The sequence below is a fragment of the Trichosurus vulpecula genome, chromosome 3 (assembly GCF_011100635.1).
Source record: "Trichosurus vulpecula isolate mTriVul1 chromosome 3, mTriVul1.pri, whole genome shotgun sequence".
Lineage (NCBI taxonomy): Eukaryota > Metazoa > Chordata > Mammalia > Diprotodontia > Phalangeridae > Trichosurus > Trichosurus vulpecula.
Window position 1 is genome coordinate 266,751,279 of NC_050575.1, and position 26,754 is coordinate 266,778,032.

At 35.3% G+C, this 26,754-nt stretch overlaps 1 protein-coding gene across 1 annotated transcript in view; it reads left to right on the forward strand.

The window, feature by feature from the left end:
* The window catches only part of LOC118843989 (SLX4 interacting protein), a 229,372-nt gene that overhangs the window by 147,498 nt on the left and 55,120 nt on the right, over positions 1–26,754 (forward strand). The window contains 1 exon segment of the mRNA XM_036751801.1: positions 10,918–11,041. Within this exon segment, the coding sequence (XP_036607696.1) occupies positions 10,918–11,041 (124 nt within the window).

Here is a 26,754-nt window from a genome sequence, read left to right on the forward strand (position 1 = left end):
CTTGACATAGGAGTTCTGGAATTTGGCAACAATGTTCCTAGGAGTTTTCTTTTTGGGATGTTTTTGAGGAGGTGATCTGTGGATTCTTTCAAATTCTATTTTACCCTCTGGCTCTAGAATATCAGGGCAGTTCTCCTTGATAATTTCTTGAAAGATGATATCTAGGCTCTTTTTTTATCATGGCTTTCAGGTAGTCCAATCATTTTTAAATAATGTCTCCTGGATCTATTCTCCAGGTCAATGGTTTTTCCAATGAGATATTTGATATTGTCTTCCACTTTTTCATTCCTTTGGTTCTGTTTTGTAATATCTTGTTTTCTCATAACGTCACTAGCTTCCACTTACTCCAGTCTACTTTTTAAGGTGGTATTTTCTTCAGTGGTCTTTTGGACCTCCTTTTCCATTTGCATAATTCTGCCTTTTAAGACATTCTTCTCCTCATTGGCTTTTTGGAGCTCTCTTGCCATTTGAGTTAGTCAATTTTTTAAAGTGTTGTTTTCTTCAATATTTTTTTCAGTGTTTTTTGGGGTCTTCTTTAGCAAGTCACTGACTTGTTTTTCATGGTTTTCTTGCATCATTCTCATTTCTCATCCCAATTTTTCCTCTACTTCTCTAACTTGCTTTTCCAACTCCTTTTTGAGCTTTTCCAAGGCCTGAGATCAGTTCATGTTTTTCTTGGAGGCTTTTGTTGTAGGCTCTTTGACTTTGTTGACTTCTTCAGGCTGTATGTTTTGTTCTTCTTTGTCACCAAAGAAAGATTCCAAAGCCTGAGACTGAATCTGAGTGCGTTTTTGCTGCCTGGCCATGTTCCCAGCCAACTAACTTGACCCTTGAGTTTTTTCGTCGGGGTATGACTGCTTGTAGAGCAAAGAGTACTTTGTTCCAAGCTCGAGGGGATGCGCTGTTGATTCAGAGGTATTTCTATACACCCAGCTCTGCCACCCCAGCACTCCTCCTTCCTCAAGAACCACCAACGTGGACCTGACACAAATCTTAAGCAGGCTGTGCACTCCTGCTCTGATCTGCCACTTAATTCCCCCCAACAGGTGGGCCTGGGGACAGAAGTAACTGCAGCTGTAGCTCTGTAGCTGCACCTCCGCGAACTCTGTCCCCGCAGCTTTTCCCACTAACCTTCTCTGTTGTCTTTGGTGTTTGTGAGTTGAGAAGTCTGGTAACTGCCACAGCTCGCTGATTCAGGGCCCTAGAACCTGTTCCGCCCGGCTCCCTGTCTGGTTGGTCCTGCCGCTGCCCACACTGAGTTCAGCTCCCCTCTGCTCCGTGCACGATAGACCTCATCCAGCGACCATCCAGGCTGTCTTATGCTGGATCCCTGCTTCCCTCTGCTATTTTGTGGGTTGTGCAGTAACCACCATTACTGTTAAAAACACTAGAAAATATAGGAATGAACAGAGCTTTCCTTAAAACAGTAATATCCATCTAAAAGTGAGAACAGGCATAATCTGTAATGGTAATAAACTAGAAGTCTTTCCAGCAGTTAGGTGGCACAGTGGATAGAACACCAGGCCTTGAATTAGGAAAATTTCTTCCTGAGTTCAAATCTGGCCTCAGACAATTACTAGCAGTGTGACCCTGAGCAAGTCACTTGACACTATTTGCCTTAATTCCTCACCAGTAAAATAAGCTGGAGAAGGAAATGCCAAACCACTTTGGTATCTTTGCCAAGAAAACCCCAAATGAGGTCACAAATAGTGGGACATGATTGAAATGGCTGAACGACAAAAGATGTCTTTCCAGTGACATCAAGAGTACAGCCAGAATATCCATTATCACTATTACCATTGATTATTATATTAGAAATGTTATCTGTAGCAATTAGATGAAGAAATTGAAGGAATTTGAATTTTAAGGAACTTGTTTTATCATTTAAGAAATGGGGAAACAAACCTATTATGACTTTTTATAGGTGATGTGATAGTTTACTTAGACAACCCTAGAGAGTCAGCTGTTAAATTGAAAAAATTTACAGCAAAATTTTAGGATATAAAGCAAACTCACATAAATCACCTGCATTTCTGTATGTTACCAGCATACTCCACCAGGAAAAGATAGAGAAATTCTTTCTCAAATAACTAAGGACAATATAAAATATGTAGGAGTCTACCTGCCAATATTCCCACAAGAACTATATGACACACAATTGCAAAACACCTTTTTTCCTAAATAAAGACAGATCTCAATAATTTGAGAAATATTATTTGATCATGGGTAGGCTGAGCCAACATAATAAAAATGAAAATACTACTAAAATTTATTTACTTATTCAGTGTCATATCAATCAAACTACCAAAGAATTACTTTATATTGCTAGAAAAAAATCATAACAGAATTCAGCTGGAGAAACAAAGGTCAATAATATCAAGAAATAAATGAAAAAAAATGAGAAGAAAGGTGGCCTAGCAGTACCAGATCTCAAACTATATTACATAGATGTAATTGTCAAAATAATTTAGTACTGGTTAAGAGAGGTTTATTGGTGGAACATATTAGGTACACAAATGAAGAAGCAAATGAGCACAACAAACTAGTGTTTGATAAACCCAAAGCTCCTAGCTTTGGGGGCAAGAACTCACTTGGCAAACCTCATGGAAAAATGGAAAATAGAAACCAAGCCTAGACCAACAGCTCACACTGTCTACTAGCATAAGCTCAAATTGAGTACATAATTTAAATATAAAGAATAGTATTTGGAACAAATTAATGGAGCACAGAAGAAATTACCCATCATATGTATCAATAGGAGAAGAGTTCATGACAAAATTAAGACATAAAAAGGCTCATAGGAGGTAAAATGGATAATTTTAATTACATAATATTAAAAGGTTTTTGAACAAACAAGTTTCTCTGATGAAGAAGTCTCATTTTAAAAATATGTATCAGTCAGATTTACAATATTAAGAGCCATTCCCCAATTGACAAATGGTCAAAGGATATGAATAGGCAATTTTCAGAGACATCTAAACTGTATGTAGACATATGAAAAAATGCTCTAAATTCCGAATAATTAGAAAAATGCAGATTTAAAGAACTCTGAGATGACTAAATGGACAATAGGGAAAATGACATGCTGGAGGGAATGTGGAAAAACAGGTGTACTGTTAGTTGGAGCTTTAAAGCTATTTGGAACTATGCCCCTAAAGCTATTAAATGGTGCATACTCTTTGACCCAGTAGTACCTCTGCTAGACTTATAACCCAGAGAGATCAAAGAAAGAGGAAAAGCACCCATATGCAGAAAAATCTTTTTGATGTGGCAGTTGGAAACTTCAGCAGATGTCCATAGATTGGGAAATGGCTTAACAAGTTATGGTATATGAACATGAAGGAATATTATTGTGCTATAAGAAATTATGAAAGAAATAAAAACCTGGGAGATTTGTATGAACTGATACAAAGAGAAGTGAGCAGAACCAGAGGAACAAATTATATAGTAACAGCAATAATGTAAAGATAACAGACTTTGAAAGACTTAGGAATTCTTATCAATACTACTTATTCTTATATATTCTTATCAAGACTACTCATAGTTCCAAAGGACTCATGATGAAACTGCTGTCTGTCTCCAGATAAAGAGCAAATGGACTAAGGCTGCAGATTGAAGCATATTTTCTTCTTTTCTTTTTTGGAAATGACTAATGCAGAACTTTGTTTTGCATATTTGTCATGGGATTTGTTTTTCTTGCCTTCTTAATGGGTGGGAGGGAGGGCAGAGAAAGAGAACTTAGAATCGAAAATAAAATTTAATTTTAAAATGAGTGAAAAGGCATGGATGAGTTGCTTCTTAAATTTTAAGAAGGAATGGTTAAGACCACAGGTCCACTGAAGTTTCAGAATGTCTTTTTCTTAAGTTGGCTGAAGTTTTCTTGGTGTTATAATGAAATGGGAGAGCATGAAAGAGAATTCAGCATATTATACTCTTTTACTTTGAAGGGAATTTATACATTCATATATATCATATATATATATACACACACATGTGCATATATATTTATATGTATATAGATATAGGTATACATTTTTACTTTGAAGTTAAAAGACATTTACAAATGAAGGAATTGGTTAATATAGATGGTGTTTTAGAATTGAAACAAAATTTGGATAAATTTTTGCAGTGTGTCTAGAATTCATAAGACCTTAGGAATGAACCAGTGTTATATTACTTTTGGCTTTTACAGGTGAATTAGTAAGGTTCAGAGATCAAGTAATATTATGCCTAATTATCAGTCAAAAATAAAATCAATATTGTAGTTCCATTTATCTTCTTAGGAAATTCCCCCTTAAATGGACTCCACTTCCTTTTATAAAGCAGTAATATGTCTCACATCCCTTTTGTATATGTTATTGTGGTAGCTACTTGATGTTTATGTAGTAAAGCTATCCTCTAGTGCATCATGGGGGTATGTAACTTATTCTGAATCCTATAGGTTTTGCTAGTTCGGGGCAAGCCTACTATATTGAAAAGGCGTAGAATGTAGTCCTAGTGGCTGATAGAATGTACTTTCTGAGGACCAGCCTAGCTGTGTAAAGCAGGAATCATCACCAATAGTCTGGTCATTTGGTGATGAATTTTTTGGCCATGGTAACCTATTCAATAAAAATACAAAATGCCTCTGGGCACTTTTAGGGTCCCTTCTGCTTCAGCAGTAATAATTGCAGAGTGGTGAATAAATGAACTATATGTGAACTATATAATTATAAATGAACTTAGACTCCTATGGGAGTCTAAGAATCAATTTTTAATCTCAAAATTTAACTTAAATATTGATACTCTAAATGTGATATCCTTGCTGGATAATCAAAAAGTAAAACTTCTGAGAGAGGAATTAATTAATAATAGTCTTAATATTCTTTCTATTAACAAGATTAGAAGAGAAAAGTTGCAGCCAAAAGAAAGAATGGCTTAAAGGAGATAAAAATGTAGGAGCTGATTATACTAGTCATTTGAGCATAACATGAAATATTTTTTGGAACTTCTTGATCTTCTTAAGTACTCTGTTAGAGTACTCATAATAGGTACTTGCAAAAAGATTGTTAGTGAAAATAATTTCAACTTTTGTACCGATATCTGTTGAATAAAGCATTATAAAATTCTACAAAGAACTCAGTATTCAACATTCCAAATTAAAATTTAACATTTATATTGATACTTAGCACAATAAGCACTTAATAAGTTATTTTAATTAACTCATTTATTAATTTATTCATTCTTAGACACTTCAGTGCAGTAGGCAGGGATAATTAAGAATATATTTGAAAATATTTAACAACTAACAAACTAAATGCCTGCTATCCCATCTATATCGAATATCTTATGATAATCTACATATGCATCAGTAGCATCTTTGATGAGGGCATTAGGAGGGAATAGTTAGACTTTTACAAATAATTGCACAGTAGATCACAACTTTTCCATCACACAATTGATCGACAAAGAAAGCAAATAAGAAAGATCTCAGTATACTAGCTTTTGGTTACTATATTGATGATCGAGCAAAGACCCTCCTTAAAAGCTGTCACCTAGCCAGATGTTTTCCATGTATAAATCAGTCTCCAATATTTATTACTCTTAAAATGAATAATAATCTGTGGAGAAGGGATTGCCCTTTTTGTCACCACCAATACCAACAGGTGGCCAACAGTGGCCATTGAGTACCAGGAATAGCGGTTACCCTCCCACTCACCCAAACTACTGGCCCTGGTTGCAGTCCAACTTTTATAGCTGTCTTCCAGGGGAGTACTTCTTGTAGAGATTAGACCTTCAACAGCCTCTGTAGGTGCTACAGCTTCCCTCTTCAGTAGCCACCACTACTAAAGAACCAAAAAAGAAAGTTCTCACCACCAAAGTCCTTGGCACCCTCAGTACAACAGATAAAATTTTATCAATGGAAATGACATTAAAGATGTGTCACCATCTATTTTGTCACTTCACCCTAAAGATCTCTGAGCTTTTCTAACTGGCCAGTAGCTAAATGCTCTTAGGTTTGTTGTCTTTGAGTGTTGAATTCTTTGAGCACATAAAGTACCTTGCTTATCCATATTCATGTCTAGTGGTTAGCACAATGTTTGGGGCATAGTTAGCATTAATAAATTTTTTCATTCATTCATTCATTCATTCTTTACCTGGCACTTTGTGACAGATACTATGCTAGATACTAGGGATACAAATACAAAAAGTGCAACAATCCTTAATCTCAAAAATGTTACATTACATAATCAAAATTATCCAAGATTCCTTGAAAGATATAACAGCTTTGTCCATCAACCTCTGATCATTAATATTAGATGAGACATAAAACAGAGACGTACACTCACCAAAGACACTTGCTACTTGCACAGAGTTCAAGTTGAAAATGGACTACTTGTAAATAGAGTACTCCTCTAAATGTTGATATTTGCAGATGTCATTGTGCTGGTGTCCTCCAGAGCTAGAATATTGCTGGACTTCTAAACTGAGATATTCAAAGTCAGAACTCAACCATATTCAAAAAAGCTTAGGAAATCTACTTAGGAAAACCAAGTAAATAAAAACACCTATTCTTCAGATTGTAACATGCAATTAGATTGACATCTAAGTTTCACCAATTCTCTCTCTCTCTCTCTCTCTCTCTCTCTCTCACTGTCTCTCTGTCTGTCACTCACACACACACACACACACACACACACACAACACCTACGGTACATATTCTTGCTATCCATTTGCAGTCTCTTCAAGATACACACACACGTATATATGCATGTGTGTGTGTGTATATATATATATGTGTGTGTGTGTATGTATGTGCATGTGTGCATTCAGTTAATGGGTGAATGAATATACTTTATATGAGCCAGAGATTATACTAAGCTCCAGAAATATAAAGATGGGCAAAAAGAGGATCCCTGGCTTCAAGGAACTCACATTCTAATGGTGAAGATAGCATACAAATAACAATATAAATAAAAGCTTTATACAGAGTAAATAGAAGGTAGTTTCAGATGAAAGGTACTAGCTGTGGGAAGAAAGGAATCTTGTAAAAAGTGGGATTTGAGCTATGTCTCGAAGCATATTCGAAGCATGAGGATTGTCAGAGAGAATATGCTGTTGGGAGATGGGGTATGGTGTCAAGGAATAATAATAATATTTATATGATGCTTTAAGGTTTGCAGAGCACTTTGTAATAAATACTTCATTTTGCCCTCACAAGGACCCTGGAAGATGGGTGCTATTATTATCCCTGTTTTAGAGCTAAGGAAACCAGGGTTGACAAATTAAGTGACTTGACCAGGATCCAATGCCTAGTAAGTGTCTGGAGGAGGAGTTTAACTCCCATCTTCCTAACTCCATGCCCAGCGCTTTATCCACTGCCACCTAGCTCCCAAAGTAAGCAAGAAAGCCACTGTAACGACAACAGAGTATGCAGAGGGGAAATAATAAAATTACTGGGGAGATATAAAGGAGCTAGGTTGTGAAGGGCTTTAAATGCCAATCATAGCATTTTATACTTGATTCTAGAGGTAACAGGGAGCCACTGAAGTTTACTTAATCAGTGGGTGAAACAGACCTTTGCTTTAGGGAAATCCTTTAGTAGCCAAGTGGAGAATAAAGTGGAATGGGGTGAGACTTGAGGCAAAGAGACCAACTAGAATGCAAGGTCCAGGTATGGGGCAGTGAGAACACTAGGGATGTAATGAGAGATGTTGTTAAAGTGGCAAGACTCAATGACAGAATGGGTACGTAAAGTGAATGAGAAGGCAGTAAAGGATGACATCAAAGGGTAAGCCTTGGTAATTTGGAATTGGTTGTGTCCTTGGTTGCCAGCTAGGCAGCATTGTGTGGGAGAGAGAGCCCAGGATTTGCAGTCAGAGAACTTGGGTTCAAATTCAAGCTGTAGTGTTGATGACTGCTGTGAGCTTGAGCAAGTCATTTAACATCTCTTGACTTTAGCTCCCATTTATGAGGAGTTTGAGTAAGATGTGACCTCCGATATGCCTTCCAGCTCCAAGTCTTTGTTCCTAATCTCTTTATTTGTCTTTACAGTGACATTATTGTATATAAACACAATAACAAGACCATTAAGAAGACAAGAGAATGTGTTGGGGGATGGGAGGAAGGAGATGGAGATAATGAGTTCTGTTTTGCTGCCATTGAGATTGAGATGCCTATAGGACATCCTGTTCTAAATATCCAAAAGGCAGTTTGCAGTATAATGCTGGAGTTCAGGAGATAGGTTAAGGCTAGATCTACAGCAGGGCTGTCCAAAATGTGGCCTGGGCCTGCCCTCAGTGTGATTTATGCGGCCCACCTAGGAGCATAGAAATGCACATAAATGCTTTAGTAAATGAAGCCTAGCTACCTAAAATGGCAAATCAAATTATATTGTCTATTGTTTCAATAAAAATCTAAGGTTGGATAGCCCTGACAGATAGAGGAATCATTTGAAGAGATAATAAGTGAACTCATGGGAGAGACCAGCTAAGATGATAAAGTAGGAAGAAGCAGTATAGCCAGACTTTCCCCAATAACTACTCCACAAAACCTAGAAAATATAGCAGACTAAGTTCTTATTAAGAATTCCAAGGAAAAAATAACAGGGAATCATTTTTCTAACCCAGGTCATCATAGGAAGACAGAATGGTTAATGGATAATGAGAATATGGTCAAGTCAGGAGAGTACCATGTAGAGCCTTCCAGAGAAGGAACTGTACAGATACCTGGGGCTGTACATAAGGGCAAGAAGAGAATCTGAGTCCGGCATGAATGGGCCAAACCCAGCAGCAAGAAATATAAAGAGAAATTCCTTTTAAAGTAACTACAGAATGTGTAAAATACTAGTAAGTCTCCCTGCCAAGACACACACAGGTACTATATGAATACAACTATAAAACACTCTTTACACAAATAAAGACAGAACTAAATAATTGGAGAAATATTAATTGCTCATGGGTAGGCTGAGTCAACATAATAAAAATGGTGATTCTACCCAAATTAATTTGCTTGTTCAATACCATGCTGATTAAACTGCCAGAGAATTACTTTGGTAATTCTAGCTCTGGTTTATAGTTAGAAGAAATGATAACAAAATTCATTTGGAAAGGCAAAAGGTCAAGAAGCTTACAGGAAATAGTGGGGGGAGGTGGCAGGGGAAGTGATCAAGAAGGGGTAGAATGAAGTATAGATGAACATTTCACACTGTATATCCAAGACAACTTGAAAATGTAAAGGATCACAGCATAAACAAAATAGAGGAGCTGGGAGCAAGATTACATTTAAGATCTATGAATAGGGGAAGAGTTCACAAAAAAAAGGATCACAAGATAAAATAGGCAATAAAAATTTTCCCCTCACAGACATAACCAATATAACTAAAATTGAAAGGGAAACAAGTAATATGGGCAAAGTCTTTGTAGCAAATTTTTCTGATGAAGGTCTAATTTCCAAGATATATAGGAAACTTAGTCAAATTTATAAGAATAGGAGTCATTCCTTATTGATAAATAGTTAAAGGATACGAAGAGGCAATTTTCAAAGGAAAATATCCAAGTTATCAATGGCTACATGAAAAAAAAAATGCTGCACTCAAAAAAAGCACCTCTGAGGTTCCTCTTCACCCCAATCAGATTGACAGAGTTGACAAAAACAATACACAAATGTTTTTCAAATTTATAAGAATGGGAACCATTCCTCAATTAGTATATGGTCACAGGATATGAATAGACAGTTCTCAAGTGAAGATACCCAGCCTTCCTATAACCATATGAAAAAATGCACTAAGTCACTAAAGTTCAACAAGTACCAATTAAAGTATGTCCTCACATTCATCACACTATCAGAATTGAAAAGAAAAAGATGACATATTGGAGGGATTATGGTTTTTTCACTGGAGGCAGATCACATGCTTCATCATTAGTCTTTTGGGATTGTCTTGAATCATTGTATTGCCGAGACTAGCTAAGTCATTCATAGTTCTTCCTCAAATAGTATTGTTTTTTCTGTCTACAACATTCTCCTGGTTCTTTTCACTTCTGTATGTGTAGTTTCTCAATCAGTCAGTCAACTAACATTTATTAAGCACCCACTATTTGGCAAGCACTGTGCTAAACACTTTTCTCTTCCCTTTCCTATCATAGAAGAACATATTTAAGCTCCATGAGGAGAGTAGCTATTTCATGTTTATATTTGTAATCCAAGCTCCAGTATAGTTCCTTGAAATCAACCAATCAAAATATGTTTATTAAGCATACTACTATGTGTCAGGTACTATATAAGGCACGAGAGATACACATAGAAAGAATTATACAATCCCTGCTGCCTATGAGCTTATGGGACAGAAGAGACACATATGTTAAGTATATACAGAATAAATACAAGGTAGAAGGGGACATTGGCAGCTGAAAGGTTAGGAAAGACTTCATGTAAAAGGTAGTACATGACCTGCATTTTAATAAAGAAGATTTATACATAGTAGTTAGTTCACAAATGTTGGTTTAACTAGATCAGATATGATGGACCATCATAGATGGGTTGTTATTTTTATCATTTGTGTTTCCATTTATGTCAGTGACGCCTCTCTCTAAGTAACAACAATTTCCAAAGAAATTTGAATAATGTCATTAATTTACCTTCTTATCTTATTCTTACAGTTATCTTGTATGATTAGTATTAATCAGTAGTAGCCTCATTTTAAATCAAGGATAATTTAGATGATAAAAAATAAAAACTTGCTGAGAAATAGAGTGAGCCAACACAAGTTGGTGGACAATTTAACTCGTTGTTTGTTCAGATCCTGTGACGTGTCCATTAGCTTATTGTGGTTTCTCTTTAACATTTGTACTATGAGGAAATTGAAAACTAAAATGGAATTTCATCACTCACTTATCAAAATATTGATTGACATTACTTGTAAAATTTTGTCTATTTCAGGATATCTGTATGTTACTTAAAGAAACTATTGATTCAAGAGTAAAGGATTACTTAGAGTCTCCTAAACAGCATGACCTGTCAAAAAATGCAGAATTCACACTATATAATCCATTATCCTTAAAAGGTAAGCACAAGGTACTTGTAAGATGGACAGATAAAATAAAGGTTCATTTTCTATGGGTGTTGGTTATTTTTAACTTTAACAATGATAACCATTCAAAAATTTGCTTTCATGGAGAGGCCTAGTACTTCCCTTATGTGATTATCTCCAGTTTATCTTGTATACATCTCATTTATACATAATTGTGTGCATGTTGTCTTTACCATCATACCATGAGCTCCTCGAAAGCAAGAATGGTTTTTTTGCTTACAATGTAATGGGGGAGATAACAAGCAAACAAATGAGTACAAAACATATACATGATAAATAGGAAGTTATTAGATTAGGAAAGGTACTAGGGTTAAGAACAGTTGGGAAAGACTTCCTGTAGAAGGTGGAATTTTAGTTAGGACTTAAAGGAAGCCAGTAGACAAAGAAGAAGAGAAAGAGAGCATTCTAGGCATGGGGGACAGCCAGGGAAAATAAGGCGAGTGTCACTAGTTGGAAGAGTATATGATAAGGAGTAAGGGATAAGAAGATTGTAAAGGTAAAAAGGAACTAGGTTACATAAAGGGCTTTTAACTCCAAATAGAGGACTGTATTTAATCTTAGAAGAAAAAGGAAGCCTTTGAAGCATATTGGGTGACATGGTTAGAGTATTGCTTTAGGGGCTTCACCTTGATAGCTGAACTGAGGATGGATTGGAATGTGGAGAGACTATTGCAATAGTCTAGGCATGGGGAGATGAAGGTATGCACCAGAATGGTAGCAGTAGCAGAAGAGAGAAGAAGGCTTACTCAAGAGATTTTGAAAATGTGAAATTGACTGGCCTTGACAATAGATTGGATATTGGGGGTGGGAGGGTGACAGAGAGTAAAGAATCCAGGATGACTACTAGGTTTTGAGCCTGAGAGACTGGAAGAATGGTGTTGCCCTCTACTATAATAAGGAAAATAGAACTGTGGGGAGTGTTGGGGGAAAGATGAGTTTGGTTTGGGGCATACTGAGTTTAAGATGTCTACTGGAACATCCAGTTCAAAATGTTGGAAAGGCATTTAGAGATTCAGAGGTCAGAAGAGAATTTATGGCAGGATAGATAAATTTGAAATCATCTTCATAAAGATGGTAATTAAATTCATGGGAGCTGCTGAGGTCACCAAGTGAAATAGTATAGAGGGAGAAGAAAAGAAGGTTCAGGACAGAACCCTGTGGGCCACCTACAGTTAGAGGGCATGATCTGAATGTGGATCCAGAAAAAGAAGCAGAGAAGGAGCAGTCAGTTAGATAGGAGGAGAACCAGGAGAGAGTGGTGTCCTGAAAATTTAGAGAGAAGAGAGTATCAAGGAGGACAAGTTGATCCACAGTGTCAAAGGCAGTCAAGAGGTCAAGGAGAATGAAGACTGAGAAAAAGCCATTGGATTTGGCAATGAAGAGATCATTGGTAACTTTGGAAAGAGTGGTTTTAGTGGAATGATGAGGTTGGAAGATGGATTACAAGGAGTTAAGATCAGAGTGAGAGGAGAGGAGAAAAAGTGTAGGCATGCATTGTGGATGGTCTTTTCAAGGAGTTTAGCCACAAAGGGCAGAAGAGATGATGTGTTAGCAGGGAAGGAAAGATGAACTGAAGGTTTTTTCAGGACAATATGGTGAATTACAGATCTTCATTCTCTGATTAAACTGAGTAATATTGGACCTGAATGAGTAAATAAAAACTGAACCTTCTAATAAATTTTCAATTTTCCCCTAAATATAAGCATTTCTAAAGCAGACCTACCTTATAGGTGACCAATGAGAGACAGACTGGCAGTGATACCTACTGGTGGCCCTGGGATGGTCACTTAATTTTTCAGTGCCCCAGACACCTCTCTATTAGTTTCAGAGCAGTTGTTAAGTACCTTGGTAAGAATTTGTTTCCTCGCTGGTAGTTGTTGATGATAGATACAGTCTAGTTAATTTAACCAAAAGTCAAGTGTCTATAAAATCCTGTTTTGATATGTTTCCTTTATGCAGAAATTTTCTCCCGGGTTCTTCTAGATGGTTAATACAATGCCTGGCACAGAGTAAGTGCTTTAAAAATGCTTACTGAATTTTTTATAAAACAATAATTTGTTCTTAAAAATAGCACCATGTGCTAGTAACAATATCACCTCTCCTTTTTGCCCATACTGACTGATTCTTAAAAGAGATTGCACATACATGGATAGCATATATTACTATGAAAATTATGTTGTACATATTTTCTTTTGTACGTTTTTGCTAGCTCTTGATGTTCCCATTGGAGAAAAAGTCAGGTGAACTATTTACACGATTGCCTTCTGTTTTCCTATTTGATGGTTAGAACCCTGGATAATATACTTGTAAGGAATTCTCTTTTCAAATAGACTAGGGGTGGCGGGGGCGGGGGGAACATTTTTATTTTTTTATTCGAGAGGCACTCTGGTGTGGTGAAAAGAGCCCTGGGCTTAGATTCAGGAGGACCAGTGTTGAAGCTCCATCTCTGATACTTACTGGTTATATCACAGTGAGCAGATCTCTAGGAGCCCCTGCTTCCTCATCTGTAAGACAAGATAATGTTTGTGCTAACCTCCTCACAGGATTGTTGTAAGGAAAATACTTTATAAACCTTGAAGTTTTAGAGCAGTTATTTTCATTATTGTCATATGGGGCTCTACAGAGTTAGGCATTTTCCATTACTTATCTAGAGAATATTTACTTAATATCCTTACAAAAACATGCTGGCAATTAGCAGTAAAAGAGGGAAAGATGTTATTTTTCCCAAATTATCTAAAATGGACATATTTCAGTTTTTACAATTTTTACGACTTTTATTCCTTAACAAAAAAATGTGAACTATAAACACATACAAATAGAAAGTTATGTAATTTATTGTAACTTTTCCTGTTAACAATTATTGATAAAGCAGAGCAGGCCAATTATCTGGACATTAATTGGATGCTAACTATATCCAGTTTGCTTTGTCTATAACTCTTAACAGCATTAAAGTGCTTATAATCAGAAAATGAGAATACTACATTTCTTCCTTTGCCACGGAATTGGTTTCCATAGATGGTGAAGATCACAAGATATATAAGGGCAGTATATGCCCAAGAGCATAAAATAGATGTGCACATCAGCATTTGTGATCATGATTTCATATTATGTATTCATCATTGCCAAAAAGCAACTTCAAAGTACAAACTAAATGAACCATTGTACTCTTAGGACTGCACCAAAGGAACTTCTTTAGGCACTTCTTTAACACAGTCTTCAAAATCCTACCTTTTCTCATCTGTTCTTATGATCTCAGGTAAGTGACTTATTCAAAAACAGTATCAATCAATGCCATTAACCACAGGGTTGTGCTTCTTTTTACCTTAGTGTTCAATTTTACACCCTTGGACTTCGTGTGGAATGGGGAAAGTTGTTTCAACATTGGGGTACTTCCAAAAAATGTGATAGTGCCTCTTTATGCTTTTGTATTAGAAAATAGGGAGATTGGGTGCCTTTACTCATTTACTCATTACCTTACTGTTTGCCTTTACTTTATTTCCAATTCTTTCCAAGTTTAATTTGCATTAACATATATGTATACTCTTGATTTTTCTTCGACAATATAAAGTCACAATTGGTAGTTTTGCTAAGTGCTCATGAAGTATTTGTTGTATGATTTTCATTTGTTAAAAACTGAATGTATAAGATTTCAAGGAAGTTTCATTTACTATGTAATAATGAGGAAGGAAGGAAGTGCTTAGAGTTTTCAGAGAACTACCAGTAACCAGAGAAAGTAGTATAATTACCATGGGGCATCTAATGTTCCTCTCTCTTACTATAATGGTTCAGTAGGTTTAGTGGCAGTGAATGCCTATAAGAAATCTTTAAAATGTCTTAATGAGTAGATATAGCCCCTTTTAGCATTTAACAACTAAGAACTATTCACAACTGCCGTGTGTGTATGTATACACACAGATTTTATATACACACATATATAATATTATATACATATATAAATCTGTATGTGTATGTATCTAGTCAATACTACATTTGTGGATTTGTGTCAGTGTAAAACAGGCAGACATAATAAGATATTTCATATGAGTTGAGATTACCGGACGGGTTTTTTAGAAAGTAGAAATTATACCTTATTTTTCTAAAAGAGTTTTTGTAATAATTGTGGTTGTTTTTTACTCTTAGACAGGCTATGCTTGAAAATAATCTTCCAAAAAAAACCCAATGAAATTAATCTTCCTCTCTATTTTGAGCTTCTTTTTTCATCTGTATAATAGCTAACGTTTGCATAGTCCCATTTTACAACTGAGAAAACAGAAGCTGAGAGCAGTTAAATGACTTGCCCTAGCTACTCAGTATATGAGACAGGATTCAAACTTAGATCTTCCTGACACCAAGACCATCACTCGATCCTTACTCCATCAGAGTTCTTAACTTTGTGTGAGTCATGGATCAATTTGGCAGTCTGGTGAAGACTATGGATGCCTTCTTAGAATAATATTTCAAATGGATAAAATAAAATACATAGTATTGTAAAGAAAGCCAGTTATATTTAAATACCAGGTTATTGGTTTTTTTTTAAGTTCACATAGCCAAGGTTAAGAACCCCTGACCTATCTGCCTCTCAAATAGAGAAGAGCATGAATCGTCCTATAAAGGACAGTTTTTTCCCCTTGTTTTTCCCCCTAAGGAAAATTCTGACTATGAAAAAAGAATATCCAACAATGGCTGATTTTTAACCTAAGTATATAAAACCTATTTAAAAATCTGAAATGTGTTATGAGAATTTAAGCTGACTTGTGAGCCTTTATTTTTGCTTTTATATTCTGAGGCTCAACATTGTTTTCTAAGCATATGTACAAAGAAGAAAAATAGAAAATTATCTTTTGGTCACAATTCTACATAATTTCTATGCTGTTTTGATGCGTGTAATAGGCCGTTTAAATAGTGGTGAAGGTAAAAGAGGGTAATAAATTGATGCTAACAACATCCTATTTTCTTTTTACACTTGTCTTTCTTTAAACTTAATAACTAAGAAAAATTGTATAAAAGAAATTAAATCTTGCAGGGTTCTTTTTTAAAGAGGTAGAAATTGGATTTCATTTTGATGTTTCCTCTAAGCTCAACTTTAAAATGAAGTTTAAACTCAATACACTATTCAAAGTTGGTGGCATTTTGTCCAGTCTTCTATTCTGTGTCACCAAAAGTATCTATGTGAATTTTAAGTTCCAAAATACCAGGCTTCCTCTGTCTTTGTTTACACCCACACAGCATTCTCTGGTGGGGCACAATACCACCATGTTAGGAAATCTGTGGGTGTTATGTGCAAGATGAGAGCGGACAGAGAATGTTGAAAAAATGGGAGGGCATAGCCAAAACAAGCAAGTTCTTCCTATTCTTCCTTCAGTCTGAGAAATTTTCCCCTCCCTTTCCAAACAGCTGATACAAAGTACCTGCCAAAGTAAGCTTTCATTTGTTCTTCAGACATAGGCTTTATTGTAAACCCTTCTCCCCTGATGTCTTGGCTAATGTGCAAATTTGTATATGTAGTATTTGTTTTGGTTTTTGTTTGCTTTTCCAACTTATTGAAAATGATATATTTTCCTATTTAAAATAAGTTTTAGAAGAAAGGCTGTTCCTCCTTTAGCTCCCCCTTCTTCATATAACCTATCAGGAATTTTTACACAATGCACTTAGAATTTACTCTAAAACTTCACCCTAACTTTCCAAGTTTTCTTATTTTATGGTTTCTTACATATTAGGTAAAAAAACATTGTTGATCAAGTAGTAACACTCAAATGACAGAGGAAAAAAAACTCACCTCTTTTCACAGATTCCCTTAGTAATTTCCTTTTGCTTATAGAAATGTCTTTTAGTTCAGTGAACCTCTAATAAGCACAAACTACACATAAGGAACTTTACTAGCACAAGTCAAATATTAAAGAGCTATGGCCCTCCAGGGTGAGGAAGAGAATGCTATGGACAATCTCAGAGATGGTCAGGCTTAAAACAGACATTAGAAATCACCTTGCCCAACCCTTTCCTTTTACAAGTAAGAAATTGAGATGAAGATAGGAGGTTAAACAATTTACCCCAGGTCACACAAGGTAATGGCTGAGCTGGTAGTAGAATTTAGGTCTCTTGAAATCCAGCCCAGTGCCTTTGCCTCTACACTGCATTGTTTCTGGGCTTCCAGAAAAGAGTATTTATTAAGCACCTATTTTGTGCAGGTGTTCTACTAATGCTTCACAAACATTAACTCATTTGATCTTCACAACAACCCTCGCAAGTAGGTACTATCATTATCTGAATTTTACAGTTGAGGAAACTGAGACAGAAAGTGAATCACTTACCCCAGGTCCCACAGCCAGTGTCTGAGGCTGGGTTTGAATTCGGGTCTTCTAACTCTCGATCCAGTGCACTGTGGCACAATGTGGAGCTTCTAAGTCTAGTGCAGATTCTTCTGCTTGATATCAGCCACATAATCTACTTCTTTTCTCCATGTAATATGAGATAACATTTTTAGAGTACTTAGCACAATGCCTGGCATATAGTAAAAGCTTATTGAACATTTGTTCCTTTCCCCTTCCCTTGTCCCTTTTCCATGTATTCTGTGTTTTGCCTGAATACCAGGTATTCTGTGTCCCTCATGCACAGCAGTTTCCTTTCTCTGTGCCTTTGCTCATGCTGTTCCCTTTCTGCATGCCTCAAATGATTTTCATTGAGACTTAAAAGAAGCCAGGGAGGTCAGTAGTTGGCGTGAAAAGTAAATGTTCCAAGTATGAACAGAAAAAACTGCCTGGGGCCAAGAGATGGAATGTCTCACTTGTAAAATAGCCAGGTGGCCAGTGTCATTGAAGAGTAAAGTTTAAGAAGACTAGAGAGGTGGGGGGCTGGGGTGCTAGGTTATAAAGGGCTCCAAATGCCAAACAGATAATTTTGTATTTGATCCTGGAAGCAATAGGAAGCCACTAGAGTTTATTGAGTAAGGGGAGGGTGAGATGACTGGACCTGCACTTTAGGAAAATCCCACCTTCTGCAGGAAGTTTTCCCCAACCCCTCTTAATTCCAGTATCTTCCCTCTTTTAAAATTACTTCCTATTTATCTTCTATATGACTTGCTTTGTAGAGATTTGTTTGTATGTTGTCTCTCCTGTTAGACTGTAAGCTTCTAGAGGACAAGTAATATCTTTTACCTCTTTTAGTTTCCCCAACAATTAACACAGTGCCTGGTACATAATAGGCTCTTATTAAATGTTTATTTATTGGTTGATTGATTACTATGTTAAAGTTAGTGTATTTGTGCCTATCTTAGTTATGGAATTGTTTGAAAACAATGTCTATAAATTTCAATTACTTCTAAGATTTTGTAAAGACCAAAAGGTAAAGAAAATAGTGATTGCTTTGTTTTTATCTTTTATAATTTATTTTTGTATTTTCAATGTATGATTATTCCTTTAAGTTAGTCAGAACTTCAATGAAGTTTTTTATCTTTCAAAGGAATTAGATAATGAAAAAGATGTCCTTTTTGCCATACACTCTCACCTCAGGCCACACTTACCACCCCTCCCCACTAGGTCTGAGCAGAGGACTTCAGTTCATATATTACTGAGAAAACTGATGCCTTCTGCATTGAGTTTACTTTTCTCTTAAATTCTTCACCTCTGTTACTTTCAACATCACCTCCCATTCTTTCCTCCTTTGCTCCAGTCTCAGGTAATGTGACCCTTCTTTTTGCCAATTCATACGGTTATGTCTTTGATCCTGTCCCTTCCCAAACCTCTGGAAGCTTACCTTTTTGATGATGATGGTGGTGATAGCTAGCATTGATATAGCATTTTAAGGTTCATATTATCTCATTTGGTCTTCATAGTAGCAACACTGTGAGTTAGGTACTACTATCTCCATTTTTATACATGAAGAAACTAACAGTGAGAGATGTAAATAACTTGTGCAAAGTCATATAGCTAGTAAATGTCTGAGATAAGATTGGAGCCCAGGACCCTGAGTCCAAGAGGGCGCGCACCAGTCATCCAGGGTATTAGCCTTTATGGAAATGCAATATGGCGATTTTCTATTAGGGATATGACACATATAGTGAGATATACATATATATATACGTATATATATGAATATGTATAAAATTGTGTATATTTATTCTTTGATGGCTGTTTCTTATTTTATAACTTTGTAGGATGCATAGAAAATGCATAAAACAACTTCAAGTCTGGGAAAAATTTTTAGAATTCTTGTTCACCAATGAAACAATTGTAGAGCTTCAATTTAAACCATATGGAAGACTCTGTATGTCAGTATATATTTTGTCGGAATGATCTTTTTGAATCTTATTTATAAGCAGCAGGTAGAGTTTTTTGTTTGTTTTGTTTTCTGGTTGTATTTTTTGCTTTTTCTTTGTTTTAGAATTTCAGAAAATCATGGAAGGCTTTATTTCTCTCATAATACAAAGTCTGGGCTACCCATTGTTTGGTTTCAGTTTACAATGCAAATTCCATTGAAGCTTCTAAAGTGATGCAACATCAGTTTTATTATCTTCTGAGTTTGCTTGTTTACATTTACATCTAAACTTTCCTTTCTCAAGTTTCTGTATTTGCTGGTAGAGGAAGTTCAAAACATGTTTTACTGTATCCCTCCAGGACTTATATGAAGATCGTTGTCAATGTGTGCTGATTTGGAAAACTTGTGTTGTTGTTTTATTTGAGCTGCCCTAGTTGGCTGTTAGCCTTACCCTTTTACAGATTACAAGTTATTTATAGTCTACATTCCAAAAACAATTGTTTGAAGGGTCAGGTAGAACTGGTATTCCCACTTTAACTGTGGAAGGAGTGGATAGGAGGCCTTCCCTTAAGTTTATCTACTAAAGTAAACAGACTTATTTTGTGTATGCATGTTTGCATGTGTGTATATTAGTATATTATGCATCTTAGCTACTTATTTTCTGATGAATTTATTTATTTTTTATGTTAATACTAACAGACTGAGCATTATCCTAAGTTCTTCCACTACACACAAGAAAGAAAGCTCGTGGCAACAACTGAAAGAGGCGCTTCTTCCCAAGGTGCCAGGAATGAGATACCCTTGGGTGTAAGCTTTGTGTTTGGTTCATTTGCTTAGCTCTCATACTCTGTATGTGTGTGTGGGTAGTGTGACCCCAGAGGGACATACTTGCCCTTGGCGGAGACTTGGCAAAGGTCCGGAAGGTGATGACCTCTCCTGTGGTTTAGGGATTACAGCTAATTAGGGAAGTTGTTTTATATTGTTTGTCTTGCCCACTTGTAAATCAGTGACCTTTTCCCATAGGTGATGTATTCTTATCTTGTGTAGAGTGCCAAGATGCAATGGGAACAATTTTTCTTGGCCAATACTTTTCTTTTCTCGGGAGTTTTGCTTCCATTACACAGAGGAAGGCACTGTAATACCACTGGTGCATGCCAATAGTATTAATAGCATACAGTTCCCTGAATGTTCCCTTGTAATTCTGTTCCTTGTCAGTAGGACTAACATATATGAATTTATTAGAATCCAGCAAATATCATTTAAGTGCTTACTATGTACAAACAACATGATAGGTGCTAGGAATAAAAATATAGATGTGACATGAGGCTTAGGCTCAAGTATTTTATAGTTTAATGTGGGAGAATAACACATACACAAATAACTATTATTCAAGGGAGTCGTTGAGTTATGGAAGATGTGGAAGAGGTTGTATGTAAGTGATATCTTTAAAGGAAAGGAGCAACTTCAGTAGGTCAAGATAGTAGGAGATGGAAAATTCCATTCCAGCCAGAAACAAATGAACAAAAGTACAGAAAGTAACTTTATTCATCACACATATATATGAAATAGAATTTTCATAAATGGTCTGTCTTTCACCTCTTTCTTCTAACACAATAATGGAAGAGGAGCTTCACTAACAGAGGGAAGAGAGGCAGTTCTAGCAGATGCAACCTGCTCTGAGCCCCCTCTCATCTGAGGACCCAGGGCCAGAGGCCTTATGATCACATGTTTAGAGTACAGAGAAACCTTAGAGACTCCCAGTCCAACCCTCTTATTTTGAAGGTAAGTAAACTGATGCTCATAAAGGTTGGATGAGTTGCATAATTGACTCATGGATAGTAAGTAGCAGACCTGGGTTTCAGACTCATGCCCCTGATTCCAAATCTGGCTCTTTCCCCATTGTGACATGCTGTATGTTCTTCCCTTCCATGGACAAAGGGCACTATTGCCTGGGAAACAGAGACTTCATTGGCATGCTTTTTTCTCTTTGTTTTCAACATTTTTTTTCACCAATTGGTATGTATTTCTAATTTTAGGTTCTAAATTAGTTTCTAATTCAGGTTGTAATATGTGATGATTGTGCTAAGTACATGTAGGACACTCGTTTACTATTTTTTATTAGTGTTAATGTTGTGGTAAGAATGTTTAAACTCCGTCTCTGCAAGATTGCCATTTGTAGCCTAAGATTTATTTAAGGTATTTATGTATTCAAATAGCAGAACCACTGTAAGCAGTGGTTGGCATTGCCCCTTTCTTCAGGCAACAATGCAGGGAGGAGATAAAAGAGATGAAAAATAACATTATAGGGATTCTCTTTTTTTGTTTTCCCTGTCTTATTCTGCCACCAGAGAGGGAGAGGGATACCAACAATATTCAGAATCTCCTTTCCTGGCTTTGGCTTCACTAATCCTGGCATCTCTAATATGCAAATGTCTTTCAGTAATTAAAATTATTTGTGCATATTTAATTAGTATCAATAGTGACACTTTCTCCGGATCGAAATAAGGATGATTAGCTGACCCACTATCATAAAATAATCATGTTTAGCATTATTAGTGTTGATAGTTTCTAGCAAATAACCTATACTATACATAGCTTTGATATAACACTCAAGATTCAGAGGGATGAATGTCTAGATATTGTTCATGTAAATAAAGACTTATTAGGCATCATTGTAGGTATATTTTGCTGTAGAAAAAAAGCTTCAACAAAGGCTTGCTACCACATTAACCTTCAGGAATTTTTTTAGACTGTAACCAAAACACAATAAAGAACAGAAAACCTTTCAATTGGCAACTCCTCTGACATAAGCCTTAACTTACTCAGGGTTAGCTTCCATTGCAGTTATCCCTGGAGACAATGCTGCTTTTGCATTCATGATGAAAATTAAAAGTAAAAAATTGTCATTATTTGAGTTGTTTAAAATATCCTTATTACCTTATCAATCCTATGCAAGTTATTAGAAACCTATATTTGCTTATGAAAATCAGAATATCCACTTCATCTGATTTAGTTAATATTCATATTGCCTCCATTCGAAAATTCACTGTGGTTTTTTCTAAGGTGAAAATTTTTGAGACATCAAGAGCCCCTATTTAGTTCTCATGGCAACATCTTCAACAACTCTGCAGATACTGTTTATTTTGTTTCGTTGATGATTTAAGAAAGTATTCTACCATGCTACCAGAAGTGCTTTGCACAAGTGCATCAACTCAAACTAGGTTCAGATTTAATTGTTTGATAATAAAAAATAGTAATCACTTATTTGGTGAATTCTCTTGAGAAAATGAGAAATTAAGCAAATTTTATAGAACTGTCTAAAGAACTCCAAAGAACTCTGGACGTTTGAATTTATTTATTTTTAAAATCAATTTGTAGTTCTAAAGTTAGGTACATGTGATTTGCTGATTTATTTATTCATACTATGGGGGGCATATTTATATATGCATGTATATATTTATAAATTTATTTATTTATAAGTATATAACATGCTACTGAAGGGAGTTAAAAGATGCAAGGACTGAGAAAGAACACAAAAGAAATATGATGTCCTTAGAAAAGTTTGCAAGAATTTTACTTAATTGCAACCAGAAGCCTGACCTGGAAGTGTAACGTTTTGACCCCTTAGCTGTCTGGTTCCCTAGATGCGGTGTTTTGTACTCCCCCCAACTGTGAGAAAATCTATTTTATGCAATTTTAACTTGGTGTGTTCTTAGAAACACTGAAGTAGAAATCGTTCCCCTGAGAGAAAAGTAACCCTCATTATTTACAAGAAAGACTTGTAAAAACCATTCTTAAATGGATGGCATTTTTTTGAAACACTTATCAAATCTTTCTTTAGAAGAAAAAGAATGCCACTTCTGGGTTTTTAAAATTAAGTATAGTGTTTTCAAAATATAATTTTAGGCCAGCCTTTTCTCTATCAGGTTTTTCTTTATATTTCTATGTGATATTACCTTCCCAGGGCAGATGTGAAACAGCGCATCCATTGGCTGGAAAATTTTTGCGACTTTTGACTTTTTAGTTTTGATATTGTTGAAGTATTTTTTTTTCTGTTTAGCTTTTTTTTTAGTAGGAAAGCTACTGACATGAACCCAAGATAGTTGTGTATACATATGCATATAATCTATGTTTCTTAATAAGCGTAGCAGTATCACTGGATTTTTGTAGCCAAAACAATAAAAACATGTTGGCCAGCTGTTTGAAAATTATGAAAATATATGTGTTAAATTATTTCACAAACATTTGTTATACTTATTAAACTGTATATTTTTATTATCACTGTGACTTATATAACATTACTTTTTAGGATTTATTTCATCACTTGGATTTCCTTTTTTGATTATTTTTCCAGTTATAAAATATTCTGAATGACAGACTTAGAATTGCAAAACAGAGGAAAAACTGACAGTCCCTATATATTTGGTTGGAAAAACACATCTCATTCTTTTCTTAAAAGTATTGAATCATTCTGTATAAAAGTATCAAAGAAACAAATTTGTATGTCAAGGTTAGAAATATGTTTTAACTCACTGGTTAGAAGCTAATTTTAAATCTTGTTTTAGGAACATATGACTTTTATCTGAATTAATAGAGTAATATATGCTTTGAGCCTTCTGAATAAAATTCAATAATTTCTCAATTATGTCAGTTCTGTGTCATGGTCCTAACCTGTTTTGCCAACCAAAATGGTAGGAATGATCAGTAAATCAGTCAGCAAGCATTTATTAAGCATCTAGTGTTAGGTGCTGAGGTTACAAATTCAAAGAATAAAACGATCCCTACTGTCGTTCTTTGATCTCTTTAGGATATAGGCCTGGTGATGGAATGGCTGGGTCAAATGACATGCACAGTTTTAGTAGCTTTTGAGGCATAGTTACAAATTGTTTTGTAGAAAAGTTAGACCAAACAACAGCTCCACCAACACTGCATCAGTGTGCCTGTTTTCCCACACCCTGTCTAAGATTTGCCATTCTCTTTTTTTGTCAGCTTTGTCAATTTGAATGAGTATGAAATGGAACCTCAGAATTGCTTTAATTTACATTTTTCTAAGTATTAATGGTTTGGAACACTTTTTCTCATAGCTAATATGCAGCTTGGTTATATCTTCCCTTGAGAACTACCTGTTCATATCCTTAGACCATTTATTAATCAGGTAATGATCCTTATTATAAATTTGAATCATTTCCTTATATATCTTGGAAATGAGACTTTTGTCAGAGAAATCTGATTTAAAGATTCCTACCCCCACTATTAACTGTCTTTCTTCTAATGTTGGCTATTTTGAATTTATTTGTATAAAAACTTCTTTAATTTTATGTAACAAAAATTGTATTGTGATTCTCCTTTACTTTTGAAGTCATGAATTATCCTGCTATTCATTGATCTGAAAGGTAATTTTTTCTTGTTCCTCTAAATTTGTTTATAGTATATAACCTTTTATATCTAAATCATGCATCCATTTTGAGCATATCTTGGCATAAGATGTGAGAATTTAAATATAATTTTTGCTGCAGTTCTGTCCAGTTTTCCCTGCAGTTTTGATCAAATGGTGAGTTCTTATCCCAGCAGCTGTGGTTACTGGATTCATGGAACACCAGGCCACTAGTTTTGTTTGCTTCTGCTTGTTGTATTCCTAATCTGTTAAACTGAAGAATCTATTTTTTGCCCAGTACCACATTATTTTGCGAATTACTGCTTTGTGGTATACTTTGAGATCTGATATCGTGAGGCCCCTTTTCTGTACACTTGTTTTCATTATTTTCCTTGAGATTCATGGCTTTTTGTTCCTCCAGATAAATTTCATTATTATTTTTTACTTCCATAAATTAATCTTTTAAAATAAGTTTTTATTGATGTCTTTTACGTTACCATAATTTCCCCTAGGATCCTTCCTCTTCCACTTACCAGAGAGCCATCCCACGTAAGAAACAGAATTTTTTTAAAGACAAAAAAAGAAAATGAAGAGGAAATAAATTAGAATAACTGATTAGTGCATCAAAAAAGTCTGAATATATGTGCATTGCACCATACCTAGGGACCTCCGACCTCTTCATAAGGTGTGGAATGGGAATAGCTTCTAATAGTTTTTTTTTTCAAGCCATGCTTATTCTTTATAATTTTGCAATTTTCAGGGTTTTTTTGGTTGTTTTTTCTTTTTACATTGTTTTAGTCATTGTATATTATTTTCTTATGGCTTCATCAGTTCGTGGTAACATTTCCATGTTTCTCTGTATTCAACACATTAGTCATTTCTTATTGCAGAGTAATACTCTGTCACATTCTTGTGCCACAATTTGTTTAGCTATTCCTCAAACACTGGGCATCTACTTTACTTGTAATTCTTTGCTATCACAAAAAGTGTTGCTATGAATACTTTTGGTGTACATGGAAACTTTTCTCTTATCAATGACCTCCTTTTGGTATAACCCTAATGATGGAATCTCAGGGTCAAAGGGTATGGAAATTTTAGTCACTTAATTTGCATAATTCCAAATTGTTCTCCACAATAGTTGTACTGATTGACAGCTACACCAACATTGTACTACCTATCTTCCCATAGCTCCTCCATTATATAATACTCTCATCTTTTGTCATCTTTGCCAATTTGGAGGGTATAAGGAGAACTTCAGGGTTATTTTCCTTTGTGTGTCTCTTATTTATAGAATTATTGCTATCTTATTATAATTTGGAACGTTCTTTCATATGGCAGTGAATAGTGTGTAATACATCATTTGAGAACTTTTTGTTCATATCCTTTGATCACTTGTCTATTATAGAATGACTTTTAATGTTTGTATACTTAGATATGCACATGTACATAAGCATATAAATATATAATACATGTTAATCATTCATATATATGTTAATTGTTTACATATATTAGATACCAAACCCATATCAGAGAAATTTGATGCAAAATCTTTTTAACCATTCAATCATTTCCTTTCTTATTCTACATTAATTTTTTTTCTGTGCAGATGCTTTTCAGTTTCATGTAATCAAAGTTATCTATTTTGTCTTCTATAATTACCTCTATATTTTGTTTGGTTATGAATACATCTCCTATTCTACTTCCTTTATAATTTTTTTATAGTATGATCTTTAATATGAAAGCCATAGAACCATTTAGAGTGTATTGTGGAATATCTAAAAGGTGTTGATCTAAGCCTAATTTCTGCAAGACTGCTTTCTAGTTTTTCCAACAGTTTTTATTAAAAAGAGAATTCTTTGATAAGTAATTTATATTTTCTAGTTTATTGAACTGTAATGTTAAATAAACTGGGTTCTTGAATTCTATGGTTTCTGGTTCTCCTTTGTCTAGTCTGTTACATTGATCTACCTCTCTCTTTTTTAACCAGTACGAGATGGTTTTGATGACTGCTGCTTGAATATACTTTGAGATCTAAAAGTGTTTGTTCCTCCTTGTCTCTACA